At 38.0% G+C, this 23,039-nt stretch overlaps 1 protein-coding gene across 1 annotated transcript in view; it reads right to left on the minus strand.

Moving 5' to 3' along the window:
* Nucleotides 1-23,039, minus strand: part of CFAP52 (cilia and flagella associated protein 52) — a 54,564-nt gene that overhangs the window by 17,653 nt on the left and 13,872 nt on the right. Inside the window, exons 2-7 of the mRNA XM_049766284.1 lie at nucleotides 20,554-20,753; nucleotides 19,335-19,471; nucleotides 13,921-14,049; nucleotides 10,967-11,066; nucleotides 9,062-9,178; nucleotides 4,266-4,366 (exon numbers count right to left, since the gene is read on the minus strand). Of these exons, the coding sequence (XP_049622241.1) occupies nucleotides 4,266-4,366; nucleotides 9,062-9,178; nucleotides 10,967-11,066; nucleotides 13,921-14,049; nucleotides 19,335-19,471; nucleotides 20,554-20,753 (784 nt within the window). The remainder of the gene's footprint in view (nucleotides 1-4,265; nucleotides 4,367-9,061; nucleotides 9,179-10,966; nucleotides 11,067-13,920; nucleotides 14,050-19,334; nucleotides 19,472-20,553; nucleotides 20,754-23,039) is intronic.

A 23,039-nucleotide genomic window follows, 5' to 3' on the forward strand; every position in this document is an offset into this window, starting at 1 on the left:
CCTGAAACCATAAGGTAAATGTAGGAAAGCATAGGCTTAACTCTCCATGTTATTGAAGCTAATGTATCTTCAAGGATGAAACATGACTGTCCAAACAAGTGGAATGCAAAGGTAAACAAATGGAATTACATTAAACTAAGAAGCTTCTGCACCTCAAATGAAATGGTGTCTAGGGTAAAAAGACTGCCCATGGATTAGAACAAACTACTCCTCCACTACCCATATCATAAGGGGTTAATATCTATATACTAGATATAGATAGTTATATCTAGATATATAAAAAAATCTAACCCTATCAAAAATTGGGGAAAAGAGATGAGCAGACTTTCTCAAAGAAGAAATACTTATAACCAAAAGACACATGAAAAAAATGTTCCACATCATTAATCATCAGGGAGATGCAAATTAAAATGAGATGTCATGTCACACCACAGAGACAGGCACACATTAAAAATAACAAGAAAAACTGTGCTACTACAATGCAGAGAGAAAGGATTCTCATTCATTGCTTGTAGGAATGTTGACTGGTTTAGCTACTTTTGTAAAACAATATGGACACTTCTCAATAAACTAGAAATTGAGCTCCCTTTTGATCTTTAAAACTATTCCTGGGAATATACCCTAGGGGGCCAAAAACAGATGGCAGAAAAAGGCATCTGGACTCCTATGCTCATTGCACCACTATTTACAATAGTCAGAATCTGGAAACAACCCAAGTGCCTGAAAACAGAAAGTGATATATCTACAAAATCAAGTACTATGCAACTATTAGGGAAAAAAATGAAGTCATGAAACTTGCTTAATGAATGCATATAGAGAGTAGTATGCTGAGCAAAATGATTCAGAGGGAGAGGGATAGACAGAATGATCACACTCATTCTGGGATATTTAAGAGAAAAAAAAATAGTAAGTTAATACCCAAAGACAAGAGAGACTAGGGCATGAGGACTGATTTACAGATTGCCACAAATAGTGGGGGCTGCAGTTAGGGCAAAGAAGGGACACGATGACAATGCTAGTTGCAAATGATCACTCTGGACAAGAATTTGGTGCTGAGAGGAGGTAAAGTGATATATATGATGCCTCTTTAGTAACAATGTTGAAATCAGCACCTAAGTTTTAAAAATAAAAAAAGAGCAAGAAAGAGAGAAGGAAAAATGTCTGTCATAGAGGTTAGCAGGGATTAGGGTGGAAAGGATACGGGGGATCTTGATGAAGGGAAAAATGCACTGGAGAGGGGATGGCTGTTGAACATTGACTGATCCAAACACGAACAATTTTAAACTATATCGAGAGAGAGAGAGAGAGAGAGAGAGAGAGAGAGAGAGAGAGAGAGAGAGAGAGATGACCAACATGAAAATATATTTATCAGGGCCAGAGAAAGTTCAAAGTATGTGAAACACATACTTTGTATTTCTTAGTCCCAAATCCTCAGAAGTTCATGGTTCTTCTAGATGGCTAGCAGCACCTTCTGCACACCAACCCACAGAATTGTCCCTAATCTTGTTTGGGTGTGTCCTCCCAAAGAAACACAATGCTCCTCACCGATTATCAGGGAAACGCAAAAAAACCACAATGATAATGACATATCTTATAACTGTAAGAATGACCTATATCAAAAGTCTAGAATTAATTACTACCAGAAATGCAGAGATGACAGAACCCTCACTCACTATTGACTGATCCAGTCTCTAAGAAAAGCAACTAGAGGTTTCTTTAAAAAATACAAATATGGGCTAGACTGATAGCACAGTGGGTAGGGTATTTACCTTGCACTGCAGCCAATCTGGGTCCAATCCCAGCATGCCATCTGGTCACCTGAGCCTGCTAGGAGTAATTTCTGAGCACAGAGAGAGGATTAACCCATGAGCCCAGCAGGGTATGGCCCCCCAACCAAAAAAGAATAAAATAAAATAAAAATAGTGGACTGAAGCAATAGAGCAATGGGTAAGGCTTCTGCCTTGTATGCTGCTGACCAGGTTTCAATCCCCAGTATCCCATATGGTTTCCCAATAACTACCAGAAGTAATTCCTGTTTGCAAAGCCAGGAGTAATTACTGAGCACACCATGGGTGTGCCTCCCACCACAAAAATTAAAAAAAAAAATAGGGGCTGTAGAGTTAATATGCTTTAAATGAGGCCAACATAGATTTGGTTCCTGGCATCCCATTTGGTCCCCTGAGTAACACCAGGAGAGACCCAAGCACAAAACAAGAGATAACTCCTAAGAATCCACACACACACAAAAAAAAACCCATAAAATATTCTTTTTGGAATCAGAACAATAATATAAAGGGTAGGGTATTTGCCTTGCAATGCAACCAATTCCGGTTCAATGCCTGAGCAAAGAACTGAGAATAAAACATGAACATCACCAAGTGTTGTACAAAAGCCAAAAAAAAAAAAAGAGTAACTAAAATTGAAAACAAAATAGAAATGCCATATGATCCAGAAATTATTCACCTAAGTATATTTCCAAGAATACAAAAATATAAAGGTATAATATAGAAAGACATATATACTCCTATGTCCAATGGCTAGTCTGAAGTCAAAATCTGAAAGCAACCTAAGTTTCCAAGATCACATGAGCGGATAAAGATATGTGGTACATATCCACAATGGAATAACACTAGATTGTAAGAAAAAACATGGTTTTATAATTTGGATGGATCTGGAGAGATACAGGCTGAGTGGACTTAATCAGAGGTAGAGAGAGAACAACACCAAATTATCTCATTCTCTGATCTACTCAAGTAGAGTACATGAATTCACACATCTCAAAAGCAACAGCAACAATGAACATGAGAATTCATTTTTGATAGAAAGTATTTCATCTACTTCGAGGGAATATGACGGGAGGAAACACTAAGGCATTCCCTATCAGTAACAGTACTATAAACCACAAAGCCTACAAGAAAAACAAAAAAGACACTTCTCACAGAGTCGGGGTATGGGAGGGAAAATGGGGGACATTAATGAAAGGAAGTAGGCATTGGTGAAGGGTTTGATGTTGGACTAGAGCATGCCTGAAACTCAGTCATGAATAAATTTGTCATTTATGGTGACTCAATAAAAATGTATAAATGAAATAAAAATAAAATTAATCATTTTAAAATAACAACAACAAAAGATACATGTATAGGTCTGAACATTATAGGACTGCTTGCAATAGACAAAAAATTGGAAACAATTCAAGGATTTAACAACAGGTGAGTGGTCACACACTATGGGCTATTACTCAGATATAATAAAAAAACAGAACTCTCCCCTTTTCCTATAACATTGTTTGAACTCAAGGGGATCACACTAAAATAATGCAAAAGGAGAATGACAAATAATAGTTCATTTCACTTATATAAGGCATATAAAGAAAAAGACGAAAAATATCCAATAAGACAAGACCTCAGGGACCAGTGATAGCACGGTGTGGGAGATGCTTGCCTTGTACATGGGTGGCCTGGACTCTATCTCAGGTACCCCATATAGTTCCTCAAACTCAGCAGGAGTGACCCCTCAGTTCAGAGTCAGGAGTAATCTCTGAAACCACTGGGTGTGGCTCAAAAGACAAACAAAAAATCAAGTACTCGCATAATGCCTGGCACATAATCCATTATATATTTCAATAAGTAACCAAAATTGAGAGTTGATGATATAGTTTGATAAATTTATAACAGCATATTTTATGTTATGGATCAATGTGTTAATTAAAAAATATTGTACTTTTATTAAAAGGGCAGAATTTCCCTTGGAAATATTGGATTACTTTGATTTGACAGAACAATGAAAACACCATCTATTGGGATTCTAACTATTCATTTGAATAAGATAAAAATTATTCAGGCACAATGATTTCAAATATGTCCAAATAGTGTTTCAGGCAAACAATATTCTAACATTCCAATCTCACCACCATTGTTGACTTCCCTCCATAATTGTCAGCCTACTTCCTAAAAGGCACAATATTAAGTTTAATTATTGTGGTGTGACCTCATGCTTACAGGAATAATAACTCTGGTTTAGATATATCCATATACTACACCACTATACCTCCTGCTCATTTCATACTATTCCCACACACATTTCTCTCCTTCCCTGATATTTTAATTTTTATATTCTAAGGCCAAGAGTTGCCAACCTTTGGTTTTTAGCAAGATAAACTTCTCTAACAAAATAATCTTTGCTATTATCTCTTAGAAACTGAATTTCAACAGACCTCTTTCTGTTGTCTCTTTCCCTGTTCCAACCCTGAAGGGCCTAGGACTTACTTGATGGGTTTGTAGTTGGGGCCTTTACAGAAAAGTAGCAGTCCAGCTCCGGAGCCTACCAATAGCCCCCCCATCTTCAGGCACTTGACAGCTGATACTCCCTAGGGGAAAACAAACATCATAACATTGTAATAATTACATTTCAGGTAAAAACTCAGTGCTTGTCAGGATGGGTATTTGGCTATTCAGTAGCTAGGCTCTTGGTTCTTTTCATGGCACCACCACCACCGACAAAAACAAAAAATCAGCACATGACCTGACACAGTGAGTATATACAAAATCATGTCATTATTGTCACATTGGATGAAGTTCATGGAGATATTGCCTGTACTTAATGCTTGTGTTGACTAAAGAGCTCAGAGTCAACCACAATAGGCACACTGTATAGGAAGTAGTTATTACGCAAAAGCCAACAATGCTTCACCAAACTTCTTCCCTTTAAAAGCATCTATATATTTTTTAAAGGGGGGGGTTGGTTTTGGGGTTATACTTGGCTCAGGGGTTATTCCTGGCTCTGCACTCAGAAATCGCTCCTGGCAAGCTTGGGGGACCATATGGGATGCCGGGATTCAAACCACCGTCCGTCTTGGGTTGGCCACATGCAAGGCAGACGTCCTACCCACTGTGAGATCTCTCCAGCCCAAAAGCATCTCTGTATTTTGATTCCATCAAAAACAACCACTTTCATAATAACTCAAAACCAGGTAAAATATACAGTAAATATAATATTTATTTTATATATGATATATCATATAATATTCTAACATTGCACCAGAACTTTTTTTCCCTTTCCCATCTTATTGCTGTGCTATCCGGAGCTTACAGACATTGTTGGGGGTGATACAGGAATTCTAAGGCTCAACCTTGCAGTTTCACACTTGCAAGATAGCCAGTTCCTTCTTGGATCTCATTCCTGGGCCTTGAGAACTTTGTTCCTATGCAAATACCTAGCAGCCAAATGAAACACTGAAGACTCTTTATTGTCTTCTGGTGGATATACATATTTTTACATATATATACATATATATATATATATATATATATAATTTTGTTTGTTTCATTTTTGCTTCTTGGGCCACACACAGTGGTGCTCAGGACTTACTTTCTGGCTCTGAACTCAGGAATTATTCCTGGAGGGATTAAAGGAATTATATAGAGTGTTGGGTATCAAACCCCAGTCAGCTGCATACAAGTTAAGAACCTTACCTGCTGCATTATCTCTCTGGCCCTGTGAGACTCTATTTTCCCAATTGAAATGTTTTTGCCAATATAAAAGTTTAAATTCAAAGCCATCTTCCAAGTATAGGGATATATTATAAACATTTGTGTTTATTACCAAAATTAATAATGGTGTTTTTATTTTAAAATGTGCATGATCAATTTTTAAATTTTAACAAGTTAATTAACAGGGCATGGAATATGTCTCAGTGACAGAGTATAAACCCTGCCAGTGGTCCTCAAACTATGGCCCCCGGGCTGCATATTATATTTGTATCTGTTTTGTTTCTTCATTGCAAAATAAGATATATGCAGTGTGCATAAGAATTCGTTCATAAGTCTTGTTTTTACTATAGTCAGACCCTCCAATGGTCTGAGGGACAGTGAACTGGCCCCCTGTTTAAAAAGTTTGAGGACCCCTGAAAGATTCAAGGTTTGATGCCTGATACCAGGGGGAAAAAAAGATGATTATATAGGTTTTATTTAAGTTTGAATATTATGTTCTTCCAAGTTATTCTAAATGTTGTCCATTCAGGATCAAAAAGCTTTATGGTATTTCAAAACTTATTTAATTAAGTAACCATGCTTTACAAAGTTATTGATAGTGTTGGGACCTGAATTCTGAACAAGGAGGGACACCATTTTGTAAAAACCATATGGCAGGCTTCATCTTAGGTTCTGAGCAGGGAGAGACGCCATTTTGTGAAGACCACATGGTGTAGGTAGGCCACATACTGGGGCTTCACACACCTATTTCCATAGACTCTGCCTCAATTTACCTGGCATACCAGGTAGCCTATCAGGGAAGGACAAGGAAGTAGTAAGAAGGTACCCCTAGACAAGAGCCAATCATTTTAAGGATCATCAGAAAGCTGGAACCTCCCTATATCACTTCCCTATATAATCTTCCTCATGACCTTGGGTGGGGCCCATCCCCTTTTTGGGATAGCCCTGGCTGGCCATTTGGGGATCTTTTTGGCAGACGGATTGGATTAAAGTATTAAACTTTATTCCAGTGGTGTGGTCTATTCCTTCTACACTGGAACCCTACAATAGAATTAGGCATATAAAAACGCCAGTCTCAGCACTAGTATCAACCCCATTAACCACTGCTTCCAAATTCTGTCATCAGCCACTTGCCCAACCAACTTCCCCAACCCCTAACTGACACCTTGGCAGGTACATTAAAGTTCAGTGTTTTCAAATTAGATCTTATATTTTTTTTTTGTGTTTTTGAGTCTGTGCTTTTATCTGGATAAATAACTATGCCATCTTCTCTTATTCTTATTATAAGCAAAGTCCAGATCCTTTTTTGTACTATTACTTCCCTTTCTCATCATCTTCCTACCATCTTTGATTTCCTTTCTTCTCTATCCTCCCCCCCCAAGCTCTGGAGTCAATGGTTATCTAAAACCCCCTCTTTACTACTTACATTTCCTAACACATTTTTTATTTATTGAGTTTTTAGCCACACTCAGTGACACTCATACTTCAGGATCTCTGCTCAGAAATCATTCTTGGCAGGCTCAGGAGACCATATTGAATTCCAGGAATTGAACCTGGGTTAGTTAGCATTAGGCGAATGCTCTTCCTGCTGTACTATTGTTCTGGTTCCAATATACCACAAATAAGTGAGATCATCTTGTATTTGCCTTTCTTTATCTGATTTATTTTACTCAAAAGATATTACCCTTCCAGCTAGGTTACAGAAAATTGCATTGATTTCATCATTCTTTTCAGCTGCATAGTATTTTATTGTGTATATATACCCCATCTTTATTATCCACTAATTTGTAATTGGATACTATACCTTAGCCTATGTACTTATTGCAGCAATGAGTAGTGATATATATATCAATGAGTAGTGATGTATCCTTTTGAATAAAATTTGGGGAAGTTGGGTTTTGGTGCCACACTGGAAGAACTCAGGGGTTACTCCTGGTTCTGCCTCAGAAATCACTCCTGGCAGACTCAGGGAACCATATTGGATGCCCAGGATCAAGTCCAGATCAGTCCTGGGCTGGCCACATGCAAGGCAAATGCCCTATTGCTGTGCTATTGTTCTGCCCCTGTATAAATGTTTTAAATTATGGGAATAGATACCTAAATGTGGAATTTCTGAATAATAGGGCATTGAGTATTTTGTTTTGAAGGCTAAAGAATTCTGTACATGTCCTGTTAATCCTAAGACCTGTTGAGTGTGGCATAAAAATTGATTATTAAATTATTGTTGTTAAGAAAACTTTAGCATCTTTTGTGTCAGAGGATAGTACAGCAGGCTGGTGCTTGCCTTGAATGCAGCCAACCCAAGTTAACTCCCAAATGGTTTTTTGAGCCTTCCAGGAGTGACTCTCATTCACTGCTGATGGGAATGCCATCTAGTTCGGCCTTTATGGAAAATAATTCCTTAAAAATAATCATATGGCTATACCACTCCTAAGGATATACCCTCAGAACACAAAAGCACAGTACACAAATGCCTTCTGAATGCCCGTATTCACTGTGATGCTATTTACAATAGCCAGAATCTGGAAACAGATTCCCTATGCCTGACAACAGATGAGTGGCAACAGAAACTGTGGTACATATACACAATGGAATACTATGCAGATGTCAGGAAAAATGAAGTCATGAAATTTTCCTATATATGGATGGACTTGGAAACTATTATGCTGAATAAAATAAGTCAGAGGGAGAGAGACATACAGAGAATAATCTCACTCATCTATTGGATTTAAGAAAAATAGAAGACATCATTGTAATAATAGCCAGAGACAATACAGATAAGGGCTGGAAGGACCGATCCATGAAAGAGTGATGACTCCACAAAGAGTGGTGAGTGCAGTTAGAGAAATAACTACACTAACAAGTCCTTGTAATGTTCTAGAGTATTGGAAATAATAGGATTTATTCTGAAAACTTATTAGGTGAACACGAAAACGAAAAGGGGCTGAAATACATCAATTCAAACCATTAGTACTATGCCAAGAGTAGTTTCCAAGTGCTTCAAGGTGTACCCCCCCACACTCTCATCAAAGTAGATTTATTTTGATGGCAGACTGTTGTATTAAATAATTAAGGATGGGGCTGGATGGAAGTGGATGCCATCCCAGGCCACGTGGCTCCGCAACCCCCATCCAGCTGGCGGGTCCCAGGCCCAGGTGAACGGCGGAATCAGACTCATCCAGAGACAGGCATCAGGAAGCATCATCTTTATTCATGCCCTATTCACCACATGTGTGTGGCCTATCTCATAACCTTTCAAGCATTCCGCCATTCTTAGCTACCCTGCATCTTAATTCCTTTCAGCCATCTTCCTTTGACCTCCATCCTGGTCAAAGACCAAAAGAGGCAAAGACCCAAAAGCTAAAGAGCCCAGCAGGGCAGAAGCCCCTAATCCCCTGGCTCAAAGGCTTATCTACCTTTTCCAAGACCCCTCCCAGGAATGGGCGGGGTCTTGCAGGTAAGGTCACACATAATATCTGGTTCCCAAGACCCCTCCCAGAAATGGGTGGGTCTCAGGTAGCTACACCTAAATCCAGGGTGGAGTTACAGCAGACTTGCTAGTTTCTACTTACCAGGCTAAATTTGTCCTTAATGGGCCCAGTGTCTGATAACATTTTAGTATGAGGGTTCAGTTTTAGAATATCTCCACTTGTGGTGCCAATGTAGAAATAGTTGTCATTATCCATCATCTGGGAATCAAAGAGAAAAAGAAACTGAAGATATCTATTTCCTTGGGAAAACCTAGGAACTCCAGGTTGGGGACAGAATCAGCTTTCTCTAAGGAAGAGGCCCAAAAGGTGCTTCTGCTTACTTCTATTTCTGCAGTTTTAAAGATGAGTCATAAAAAAGGGACATTCCAAAGGGATAAACTCATACATAATAAAGAAAAATAAACTGTTGTGTCACAATTAAGTTGTGATCTTCACTTGAAGCCTTTGTGTCTCCTTTTAGTTCCAACCTCTAAGTCAGCCCCAAATGTTTCTTAGAATCAAATTGTGTGTGCTCTCTCTTCAAATAGTTTACACTTGCTTTATTTTTCCACAAAATTTATACAATTTTACCAAATTCATAAAATAGCAATGTATTAAACAAGAATCTATCAATAGATAAATGGGTTATAGATATGAATCCACATTAAAATACAATTGATGCTTTATGAAAGAGATTACATTTCAACATTACTTTCAGTGGAGAAATAATCTGTGACATAAATTTTGTGCTTAGGCTTATTTCTTGGCTACATGCCTTCCCTCCCAGTGAGTTAGGTTTCTAGCACTTGGTTTGAGAGTTTGTCCCCATAGGGAAAACAAACAAACAAACAAACAAAGGATGGGATATGCCCATTCCACCCACCCAGCTAAATTAGTTTAGGTCTTAGTAAGTAAAGAAATTGCACCCAGAAAAGAATAGAATAGCAGGGAAGAATTAAATTTATGACAAGTATCTGACAGCTACAAATATGCACTGGGCAATCATAGTTTTTTAGACATAGGGATAACATAAGCAAAAGTAGAATAGGAAATTAGCAAGACTATACTTTTAAGTTTATCTGTTCATTAGTTGTGCAATATTATCCAACCTGTAATATTCAAATACCTATTGCTAATTTCTCTGTCAACTTAAATAGTGTCAGCCCAGGTTGGGGCGGTTGATATTGTCTTGAATAAATTGCTTGCTTGTGAGGCCATTTAATGTCCAAGGCAACCATTACACATGTATAGTCTGTGTGTATCTGTCTGTCTCCTAATGTTTTTTTTTTTTTTTTTTTGCTTCATTTTCTGCAACCAACCTGCCACTCTTCTAAACTAATAAAGGCCCATGGTACCAATTCAGTTGGCATTAGACATGATGGCATATCAGGTCACAGTAAAATAAACTTTATTCTACTTTCTGGAAAAAATTCCAGGAATGATATCCTCCTTTACTTTCTATTTCTATTTCTATTTCCATTTCATACGCACAAACATTACTTGCTCATCTTCAGTTCTCAAAGAATACACACGCACCAAACATACACCCATCAATTAATACTGTTAATAAAAACTGGATGAGTACTTGTTGAAAAAGTAATACCTTCGGGGATAGAGAGAGAGCACAGTGGTAGGGCGTTTGATTTGCATCCGGCCGACCCAGGAGAGAACTGGTTCAATGGCTGGCATCCCATATGGTCCCCCAGCCTGCCAGGGGTGATTTCTGAGTGCATATCCAGGAGTAACCCCTGAGTACCAAAAATTGATGTGGGCCCAATTGTGGGCCCCAAAACCAACCAACCAATCAATCAATCAAGTTTAGAAAAATGAAGTAATGCCTGGACCACAGAGATAGCAAAGCGATTGATTTCATGAAGCCAACCTTGGTTTAATTCCAATCTTATGAGATCTTTCAGGAATAATCCCTGCACACAGAGTCAGGAGTAATAATACCTGGATACTGCCAGGTGTGCCCCTCTCAAAAATACTTACTGGATGGATACTTACAGTAATACTCATTGCTTTTCTTTTGGTCTGGCCTGTCTTACATTCAGTTGGCCAAATTTTTCTATTTGGAAGATCTAGTTCCCAGACCCGAATGGTCTCACTGTCAGAAAGAAGCCACAATGAAAAAGCTATCTATGAACATTTACTTTCCTCTAACCTCTGTTTTCTATATTCTCTCGAAGTATATGTTGTATGTTACTATAAATTAAAAATACTAACGGACTGAATATTTTGGAAAGTTTATTATAACCTAGCCTTTTATTCAAAAGAGCTCTCATTTGTGAACTTTACCTTAACCTTTTTTTTTAAATTATGAAATCAAAAATTTAATAATAAAGTTACTATTTTTTAACATGGTCAAATAGTCTTGTCTATGCCCAGAGTTTAAAAAACCGTAGTATCTAGCCCAACAGTACAATCATACCGTTTTTTTTAAGAGAACATTCCATAGGTTGACAGAAAATACAGTTGAGCACAAAAATATTTAGAGAATCTCTAAGCAGCATAAACAGACATATATCTTGTATTGATTCAATATCTACAAGTGCTTTTTCTTTACAAAAATACATATTTTCTTAATGGACTGTCATTAGCAATGAATGACCTGGAAAATATTTCACTTCAATTTAAATGATTTATAAGCTAAATCTTACAACTACAAAAAGGTTTTTATTTGTATTAAGATGATCCCCTTCCCAAATAAGTAGCTGCTTATAAGAAGGCAGGGGAGGAAAAAGCACAGACACGGAGCAGCACAAATTCATCGCTCTGTCTGGAAAACAAATAATAATGTGAACCCTCAATAGATGGCCACCAGATAATGTTGAAAGGCCTAGTCCAATCTTACATTCCCAGATTTCTGGTCTTTAAGCTATTAAAGAGTTTGAAGTGAGGTCTGGGACTTGGCAATGTAAAAACAGAAATATTTGGGCATTCAACTGTTAATCTCCACCTCCCTCCTCCCCCAATCCCTGCCTGTATTCGAGACAGGCATTCTACTTTTCTCATTCAATAACATTGTCATGGTAGTTGTTAGTATAGTTATTTCTCTAACTGCACTCACCACTCTTTATGCCCCATTGGGGGCATTGATGGTGGGAATGGTGTACTGGTGGAGAGGGATGTTCTTTTTTTTTTTTTTTTTTTTTTTTTTTTTTTTTTTTTTTTTTTTGGTTTTTTGGGCCACACCCTGTGACGCTCAGGGGTTACTCCTGGCTATGTGCTCAGAAGTTGCTCCTGGCTTCTTGGGGGACCATATGGGACGCCGGGGGATCGAACCGCGGTCCGTCCTAGGCTAGTGCAGGCAAGGCAGGCACCTTACCTCCAGCGCCACCGCCCGGCCCCGGATGTTCTTTTTATGACTGAAACCCAACTACAATCATCTTTGTAATCACGGTGTTTAAATAAAGATATTATTAAAGAAATAAACTATTAATCTGACAGTTTCAGACTGAAATTTCCAAGCTAAAACTTAATATCAGGTGTTGGAGAAATATTACAGAGAAGGTACTTGCCTTGACGATAGCTGAACCCTGTTCAACCCCTGGAATTGAGTATATTTCCTTAAAATTCATAGTATTGTAGCTTTGAATAAACACTATTTATTTGATGATGTCATCCCTAAAGAAACACTCCAATTTAATAGACTGAACATATAACAACAAGAGCTTGCTAAACCTGCTATTGTATTAATGACTTCAATGATGACACAATCATTTTCACAAATGAGCTTATACTTTTTCTTTTTCCTTCCTTCCTTCCTTTTTCTTTTTCTTTCTTTCCTTCCTTCCTTCCTCCCTCCCTCTTTCTTTCTTTCTTTCTTTCTTTCTTTCTTTCTTTCTTTCTTTCTTTCTTCCTTCCTTCCTTCCTTTTTCTTTCTTTCTTTCTTTCTTTCTTTCTTTCTTTCTTTTCTTTCTTTCTTTCTTTCTTCTTCTTCCTTCCTTCTTGCTTTCTTTCCTTCCTTCCTTCTTTCTTTCTTTCTTTCTTTCTTTTTCTTTCTTTCTTTCTTTCTTTCTTTCTTCTTTCTTTCTTCTTTCTTTCTTTCTCTTTCTTTCTTTCTTTTCTTTCTTTCTTTTCTTTCTTCCTTACTTCCTTTTTCTTTCTTTCTTTCTTATCTTTCTTTCTTTCTTTCTTTCTTTTCTTATCTTTCTTTCTTTCTTTTCTTTCTTTCTTTCTTTCTTTCTTTCTCTTTCTCTCTCTCTCTTTCTTTCTTTCTTTCTTTCTTTCTGTCTGTCTGTCTTTCTTTTTTCTTTCTCTCTCTCTTTCCTTCCTTCCTTCCTTCCTTCTCTCTTCCTCTTCCCTCCCTCCCTCCTTCCTTCCCTCCCTCCCTCCCTCCCTCCCTCCCTCCTTCCTCCTTCCTTCCTTCCTTCCTTCCTTCCTTCCTTCCTTCCTTCCTTCCTTCCTTCCTTCCTTCCTTCCTTCCTTCCTTCCTTCCTTCCTTCTTCCTGGAATTCTGAGCTCTTGGTATAGTTTGCTCACAAACTGCCATATCATGGCATCCAAAATGAAGCAAGAAAAAAAAATCAAGGAATAATAATAAAATCTGTGTCATGATGCAATTAACTTTATAAGAATAAATTCGAAAGTATTATCACTGATAAAAAATCACTGATAAAAATCAGCACGACTTTTCTAAGAGCAAACACAAAATTCTCAAATAGACAAATTTTAAATAATTTTTTACCAAAAAGAGATTTTTGTTTGTTTGAGACCAGACCTGGCTTTATTCAGTGTCTCCTCATGTTTTGGTACTTGGGTACCTCGGCTGATAGTGCTTAGGAGGATCATATTATGCCAAGGAGCACATGCTCAGTCTATTGAGGTATCTCTCAAAAAATTAATGCTTATAAAAGAGGATGTCAGTTTTTCTATCATGAAAAACATGTTCCCTTGTTCTCCATACAAGCAAATTGAGCTGCTTTTCTATCCTGAGAATTCTAAATGCAGACACGTACTTTCCAGCAGTGACAAACATATCATCTCGACTCCTGGAGAAAGTGAGCGCGGAGGCATTTCCTACATTGAGGCCAGCTGCAGAACTGCCACATATAGCTTCTCTCTTGGCTACGCTCCACACTACAACACTGCGAAAAGGAAAAAAAAAACAATATCAGGAGAAATCAGATTTTTCAAAATAATAAAAGACTCTTTTAAGAGATGTAGGAAGGAAACAAAAGAAATTACTTGCAAAAAAAACAAACAAACAAACAACAAAAGAGTCACATTGATCCCAATTAAATACTCAGTTATATTGGATATTAAGAAAGGTTGATTTTGAGTCTAGACTGATAGTATACAGTGGGTGGTACATTTGCCTTGTATGCAGTCACCTGGCATCCCATATGGTCCCTCCAGTACATCCAGGAGTAATTTCTGAGTGCAGACACAGCAGTAACCCTTGAGCACTGCAAGGTATGGTTCCCCACCCAAAGTCAAAGGGGACAAAAAAGAAAGAGTAATATTTATGAAGTATTAAAGGAAATAAGTCTAGAAGAAACATTAAGACTAAAATGTAAGTTTTTAACTTAAATAAAAGCATTTTCAAACATTCAAGGCATAAAAACTTACCGTCCATTTAGCTCATGTAAATATTTTCCTGAGGGAAGTATTCCAACTAAAATTTTTGTTTGTTTGTTTTTGGGCCACACCCGGCAGTGCTCAGGGGTTCCTCCTGGCTGTCTGCTCAGAAATAGCTCCTGGCAGGCATGGGGGACCCTATGGGACACCGGGATTCGAACCAACCACCTTTGGTCCTGGATCGGCTGCTTGCAAGGCAAACGCCGCTGTGCTATCTCTCCGGGCCCTATTCCAACTAAAATTTATGCTATAATAAAGAGGCTGACATATGCAGTGTGCTCAAACTTAATTTATGTTTTAGTATCATTAAGAAAACTTGTTTATAAAAATAAATAAAATTAAAAAAAAAAAGGTGTGAGAGTCGACCCTGGTAGAGTCCAGTTGAAGAGTTTCAGACCTGGGAGACAGCAGAGGATTTGCTTTTAAAAAGTCCCAGATGAGGGGCCAGAGAGATAGCATGGAGGTAGGGTGTTTGCCTTGTATGCAGAAGGATGGTGGTTCGAATCCCAGCATCCCATATGATCCCCTGAGCCCGCCAGAAGCGATTTCTGAGCGTAGAGCCAGGAGGAACCCCTGAGCACTGCCAGGTGTGACCACCCCGCAAAGGAAAAGTCCCAGATGATGCTGTTACTTCTAGCCTGGAGAACAAATTCTGAGTATTGTGTGAGGTTACATTTCCATTATTCTGAGTGCAATCATGTAACTTCATTCTAAGTTGAAATTTGAAAATGACAAATCATACTTTGGGAAGCATGTTAAATATTTGAGTCAAATATTAAAGAAAAAGAAGGCATATATTATAAAGCTTGCTCATATAAAAACTTATCTCTCTATGTTCATTTTGGCAGTACATAGACTAAAAAAGCCCACCTAATATTCCCAGTTTTCTACACATGGACTAAAATAAAGATATGACTAAGATCGCCGGGAAGAGGATGTTGAAATGTTCAGAGCAAGCAAATATATAGAGATAGAATGTAGATGATCAGTTATCTGAACTGAGTTGGGGTGTTGAAGTAGGGGTAGGGAATTTCTTTTTGGGGTATGAAAAAATTTGTAAATTGGTTGTGATGATGGCTTCAAAACAAATAAATATCCTTAGGGAAGGTTTTTGGAAACAAGTCAACTAACTATATATTAAAAGCTACACAACTACACACCTGAAATTAGTGAATTTTACGCCATGTGAAACAAATCTGTTCAAGAAAAAGAAGTGAAAAGGATGAAATGATAGTTCATTTGCATGTAGCTGGAGGTACTTATTATAGCATTGCTAGATATAGCCCCCCCCCCAAAAAAAAAACAAAGCAAGCAAAACTCCAAGTGTCTCTGGAGACTAAAACTCTTCATGGTAGAGGGGAGGGAAATTCTGAATTTTGTGTCTAGTAGAACAGCACAGCTTTGTTTGTTTATTGTTTTGAGCCACACCTGGAGGTGCTCAGGGATTATTCCTGGCTCTGCACTCAGAAATCACTTCTCGTGGGCATGGGGGACCATATGAGATGCTGGGTATCAAACCTGGGTTGGCTGCATGTAAGACAAAAACACCCTTTTGCCCTGGCCCTAGCACAGCTTTTTTGAAATCAACATATATAGCATAAATTTTTCAAAAGCATACTTCATATTTTAAAATTAATAGGGATGGGGGTTGTAGAGAATTTAAAGAAAGTAGCAAACTAGAAGTGACATAAGGAAAACAGTAGAGGTATGTTGGTACCTTGGTCGTGGTGGTGGTGGTGGTGGTGGCGGCGGTGAAGGGCAGTAATAGTGAAAAACATTATCATAAAACCATACACATTAACATTATTATAAATTACCTCAATAAAAATATGAAACAATAAATAAATCTATAAAAATTAATTGAGGGCAAAAATAAGGTCACGATGAAGCTAAAATACTACCTCTGGAATTTGCCAAAGTTCTTCTCTCTGCCAGCTGTTCTACTGAAGAATTAGGGTTTTTAGTTTCTCCCATATATTATGACCCTGTTAGGTCCCATCTTGTGGAATTGGTAGGCTTAAATGACAAAATTCATTCAAATGCTAAAAATACACATCCTTGCTCACAATTTTTAATTTATTTTTTATTATATATAATTTTTATTTTGACCATATTGGCTTACATATCTTTCAAAGTAGTATTTTAGGTACACATTAACATTGAATCAGGGGATTTCCATCACCAAATTTGTCCTTCTTCCACTCCCGTTCCCATCCTGCATCCCATTTCCCCCACCCTCACCCCCCGGGCTGCTAGAATGAGTGGTCCCCTCTGTGTCTAGCTTACTACTTAGTGATCATACATCTGTTTGGTCCTGGTACCCTCCCTTATTTCCCCCTCTATTTGAGATAGTTCAATTCTATGGTTTTGTTTTAAGAAGAAAAGCAATAAAATGGGGTAAAAATCAAATAAGCTGAAAATGTGTGCAGTTCTTCTAGAGGCTCTCAACCTCAGTTTGAGAGAGAACTGAAAAAAAGGAATTGAAATACCACAACAATACAAAAAGAAATATCAAATAAATATCCAGTGAGCACAACAGCACTGAAGGCAAGCACTACATAATTGTCTCGGTCCTGAAATAGAACCATGCCAGAGCGCAAAAAAGAAAGAGAATGATAAAACAACATAAAATAAAATGGGAGACATCAACTTCAATATCTACACCAAAACAAAGAGGTCACCATTTTTAATAATGAAGGAAATGGTGATTTTAATGGTGGTAGAAGTGGTGGTGACAATGATGATGATGCCATCTCTTTGTACAGCAATGACACTTTTTAATTAATTAATTAATTTTTGTTTTTTTTTTTGGGGGGGTGGGCCACACCCAGCGGTGTTCAGGGGTTACTCCTGGCTCTCTGCTCAGAAATAGCTCCTGGCAGGCACGGGAGACCATATGGACACCGGGATTCGAACCAACCACCTTTGGTCTTGGATCGGCTGCTTGCCAGGCAAACACCGCTGTGCTATCTCTCTGGGCCCGACATTTTTTTAAAAAACATAAATTCTTTAATTAAATTACAAGATACAAAGTTGTTCATGACTGAGTTTCAGTCATTGAGTGCACAACAACTTTCACCAGTGCATCCTTCCCTCCATCAACATCCCCAAATTTCTCCTATCCTGTCCCTCTAATGGCAGACATTTTGTTGTTTCTCTTTCTTTTTTCTTTTAGACACTGTGGTTTGAAATATTGATATTAAAGGGTGTACAATGCACATCACTTTATCTCCTTTAAGCCCTTTAAGCCCCCAGTTCTTGTTATCATTTCCAATCATCATTGTCATAGTGATCCCTTCTCTACCTTCACTACATCCCCGTTGTTATTATTATTTTTTTGTGTTTTGAGCCACACCCGTTTGATGTTCAGGGGTTACTCCTGGCTAAAAGCTCAGAAATAGCCCCTGGCTTGGGGGGACCATATGGGACGCCGGGGGAATCGAACCTCGGTCCTTCCTTGGCTAGTGCTTGCAAGGCAGACACCTTACCTCTAGCGCCACCTCACTGGCCCCACTCCCCTGCTATTTGTGATAAGCTTCCTACTATGGACTGGCTCTTCTGCCCCTCCACTTTATTGCCTTTTGATATTATAATCATGCTATCATTTTTATACCCCACACATTATTGTGATCATTCTGTCTATTCTTTTCGCTCATTTCATTCAGCATAATGTTCTCCATATCCATCCACATATAAGCAAATTTCATGACTTCATTTTTCCTTAGAGTTGCATAGGTGCTGAGGGCTTTTCTGCATTGAGCAGAAAATTTGGTCCCTTAAGGTATATTTCTGGGATCAGGATTAATGGGTAATATGGAAGCATATATTTGGTTTTTGAAAAATGTTCATTTATTTATTTTCCAAAAAGGCTGGACCAGTCTACATTTCCACCAGTAGTGAGTGTTCCTTTTTCCCTGTATCCGAGTGAGCTCTGGTTGTTTTTGTTCCTTTTACAACAGTGTTTTTTTAATTAAGTTGTACATTGGAATCACCTGGAAAACTTTTAGAATTCCTAATGCCCAAACCAATATCAGAATCTCTGAAGTTAGAAACAAGCATAATTTTATTTTTTATTTTTCTTAAATCCCACAGACAAGTGAGACTATTCTGCGTCTATCTCTCTTCACTAACTCATTTCATTCAGCATCCTAGTTTCCATGCCTAGAATTGGTTGTGGGAAGGTTGCACTGGTGAAGGAGGGGGTACTTTTTATATGACTGAAACCCAACTTTAAACATTTTTGTAACCATGGTGCTTAAATAAATATATTAATAAAAATATATACAAATGTAAAAGAACATAGCTTTTAATATATTTATTAAATACATGTAATATATAAATATATATTTTAAATATATATATATAAAGAACCAGGCATCAGTAATTTTCCAAAGTCATCAGTGGATTTCACTGCATAACTAACTATGGTTGAAAATCAACATTTTGTGGTATATGCCTCACAAGTTTTTTCACATAATATATATTTAAATATTAACAGAATAGCAGAAAGTGTTAGAACTTCTAAAAGAAATAGGACTTGACATTCTTAAAAATATGTCTGGGGTGGCTGGAGCAATAACACAGGTGTAGAGCGTTTGCCTTGTAAGCAGCCAAAGGAAGACAGACCTTGGTTTGATTCCCGGTATCCCATATGGTTCCTTTAGCCTGCCAGGAGCGATTTCTGAGTGCAGAGCCAAGAATAACCCCTGAGTGTCCACAACAGGTGTGGTCCCCAAACCAATACATATATATATATGTGGTGAGAAATTAATAATTATATATAGATCTTTACCTTCCATCGTCTGGGCCACCTAGTGATACCAGATGCAACTCATTTGGTGAAAAGGCCAAAGCTTCAATTTTGCCCTTGTGAAGTGAGAGGCGAGCAATCAGTTCTCTTTTCTTATAATCCCACAAAATGACATCTGCCTGGGGGCAAAAATACACCGTCAGACAATAGAATTAGATAAGAAGTGATCACTTTGGGGGAAGAAGGAAAATAATAATAATAAAAAAAAACCCACTTTTCTAGGTATGAGAGAACCTATCTTAGAAATGTGACAATAACAATATGCAAACCATTTCCTGCTTAGTTTCTGTTTTTGTTTTTGCCTTGGATTTTGGTGGGGAGGCCTCTCAGGTACCAGGGGATCTTGAGGACTTCCTTTAATTCTTTGCCAATCAGACATACAACCCAATACTAGAGCCCAAGGGTGCTCGGGACTACAAGGGCCACCTTCCATGCTTAAGGTGCCCTCCAGGGCTATACTTCGTAGATGTGCAGAGAAGCTACATGGTGCCAGGGTTGAATGCATGCTAAGCTTTTGCTCCAACTACAGGTGCCATCTTTAAACCCTGTCTTTTGTTGTTGTTTTTTTTATATATAATTTTAATTTTGACTATATTGGCTTACATATCTTTCACAGTAGTATTTTAGGTACATATCAACATTGAATCAGGGGAATTCCCATTACCACATTTGTCCTTTCTCCACCCCCATTCCCATCCTGCATCCCATTTCCCCCACCCTCACCCCCCGGGCTGCTAGAGTAAGTGGTCCCCTCTGTGTCTAGCTTACTACTTAGTGATCATACATCTGTTTGGTCTTGGTACCCTCCCTTACTTCCCCCTCTATTTGAGAGGTGGAACTACATAGTTCAAATTATGTGGTTTTGTTTGAAGAAGAGAACAGCAATAAAGTGGGGTAAAAATCAAATAAGCCGAAAATGTGTGTAGTCCTTCTAGAGGCTCTCAACCTCAGTTTTTAAGCAATGCTTTCTGTTCCTGAATATTATAGGTCATAAGCTGCATTATGTGGTGTTAAAAACACCAGATTTCTTCACTCTATGAATCATACAATGAGAATTAATTCAAAGAAAAGGCAAGAGGATGAAGAATAAAAACACATGGCAACACAGAGCTCGTATAGCAGTTTTTCTACGCAGATACCTTGAAAGTAATTCACAAATTTTAATTTTTATCTCCCCCACCCCTTTAAATTTTTTTTTTACCTTGAAGCCCATAAAAGTGACTTGTCCAGAAGCAATGTAATTTCCGCTCTTCGAGATGGCTATACAGGAGACGTTGTTGTCGTGCCCATGTAGGAATTTCTGATCCTTTTTATTTATTGACTGAATTAGGATCGTGCAACCCAGAGGGAAAACCAGATGTTCCTGGTCGGGATGGCATTTCAGGCCGGATGGTACATGTCCTAAATTTAAAATATGAAAGTAATAGATACAGAAGTGGCTGGCAAATCATTTTGGAGATGAATCAGTTTTATCATAGGAAATTTAATTCAGCTGATAAGAGGTGAGTTCTTCTCAGTATTCAAGGTTAAGAAATTCTCAGGAAATCAGTTGAACTGCAAATATATTTCTTTAATTTTAAGATTGTGATGATTGACTTCAAGATTTGAAGGTAAGGTGGTACTGATATAGATATGTTTTTGTTGTTTTGTTGTTGTTGTTTTTGCTGTTTGGGTCACACTTGGCTGTGCTCAGGGGTTACTATTGGCTCTGCACTCAGAAATAGCCCCTGACAGGCTCAGGGGACCATATGGGATGTTGGGAATCGAACCAGGGTCTGTCCTGTGTTGGCTGCGTGCAAGGCAAGCAGAGCCCTACCTCTGTGCTATTTCTCCGGCCCCTGATATAGATATGGAATGGGCTCAAGATTCTGCATTTATAACTAGCTCTTAAGTGGTACGGGTCCCAAAAATTTTGGACAGTCAGGGCTCTGGAAAATTTCTATAATCTTAGCAAAGTTGGCAGCCTACATGAAGGAGTCTATATCAGAGGGAAAATGTGAAATACCTCAGGCAAAAGTATGGTAAGAGCAAACACTTGCTTGATTTTTGTTTGCTTGTTTGTTTTGTTTTGTTTTTGTGTCACACCTGACTGTGCTCAGGGGTTACTCCTGGCTCTATGTTCAGAATTTGCTTCTGGCAGGCTTGGGGGACCAGATGAAATGCTGGGATTTGAACCACCGTCCTTCAGCATGCAAGGCAAACTCCATGCTTTCTCTCAGGCCCCCAAACACTTGGTTTTAGTTCTACCTATACCATGCCCTTTAAAAAAGCCTAAAACTCTTGTGGTTAAACCTATTTTCTCAGTAAATTCCTCTCCACCAGATGTTTACAAAGATTCACTTTAATAAAGACAAATATCTGTGATGTGTTTTGATATAAAATATATATTTTTACCAACTTTGGTCAGTTTTTGTTATTCCTATTTATTTTATAACATAAATATTAGTCACCTTGACTATTTAGAAATCATTTTAAGTAGAGTGCTGTTAAATGATTAAAGAAAAATTGTTAAAATAACATCTCTTAACAAAAATAGTATAAAGGAAAGGCAGACAGGCAGTGAGTAGGGAAATCCCTTGGCAATGAGTTTGGCAAAATAATGAAACCAATAAATGGTCTGAAAAGGAGACTGTCACCAATTCTGAGCTCCAGTAAGAGGATCTCAATCCAAATTGCAAGGTGGAACCCTCATAAAGCGGTCATAAGAAGTTATATAAAACCTCATAAGGTTCTGAGTGATGCCAGGCCAAAGGGAGAAGGTTGGAATCTTTTAAGAAGAGAAATGATTGGACTGGAGAAACAATTTAATAGGCCTTGCACATGGCCGACCCAGATTCAATCCCTGGCAGTATATATGGTCTTCCAAATCGAGGAATGATCATTTAGTGTAGAGTCAGCAATAAGTCTTGAGTACCACTGAGTGCAGCCAAGTAATACAAAAAAAACAAGAACAGAAACAGAAGGGAGATGTGTTTGTAGAAATAAAAGGATAAAAGCAGAAAAAGACCACAGAAAGTTCCAAGTCCTTCTTTTCTTCTCATAAAACCATAGTAATTGATTCTTATGAACATGGTAAGCCCTGTGCCAAGGGAATTAGGGGGGGGAATATAAAAACATGTTTACAAAGTAATCAACATGAATTTAATTTCTAAGGTCACCTGCACCCAAAATGAAGGATGAAATTCTTTTGGAGGGAGATGAGGAGTTTTCAGGGATTCTTCCTAGTGCCCAGGATTCATATATGTTGATACTCAGGGGAACATGCAGTACTAGAGAAGGAATCTAGACTTCCCTACATGCAAAGCATGGCCTGTAATTCCTTTTTTATAGTAATGATCTCTCTTTAGAGAAACCTGTGTTTTCTTCTAAATCTATATTTTTATATTTTTATTTTTTTCTCTATATGTATTTTCCTAAATATATATAACTTAACTTCATTTTGGGGTTGCTCTCAACTGTGCTCAGGGGCTGGCCCCAACTCTGCTCACGGGTCACTCTCTGCAATGTTCAGGGGGTTATGGTGCCTAAAAACAAACCTAGAGTTCCCCTATGCACAGCATATGCTCCAGCCTCTTAAGCAATCTTCCTAGGCTTTCTCCCTATCTTTATATTTTTAACTAAAATTTTTATTAAAGCTTAGGTATTAGGGTTACAGTAAAGTTCAAGTTTATGCTATTGAACTATAAT

Source organism: Suncus etruscus, chromosome 20 (assembly GCF_024139225.1).
Source record: "Suncus etruscus isolate mSunEtr1 chromosome 20, mSunEtr1.pri.cur, whole genome shotgun sequence".
Lineage (NCBI taxonomy): Eukaryota > Metazoa > Chordata > Mammalia > Eulipotyphla > Soricidae > Suncus > Suncus etruscus.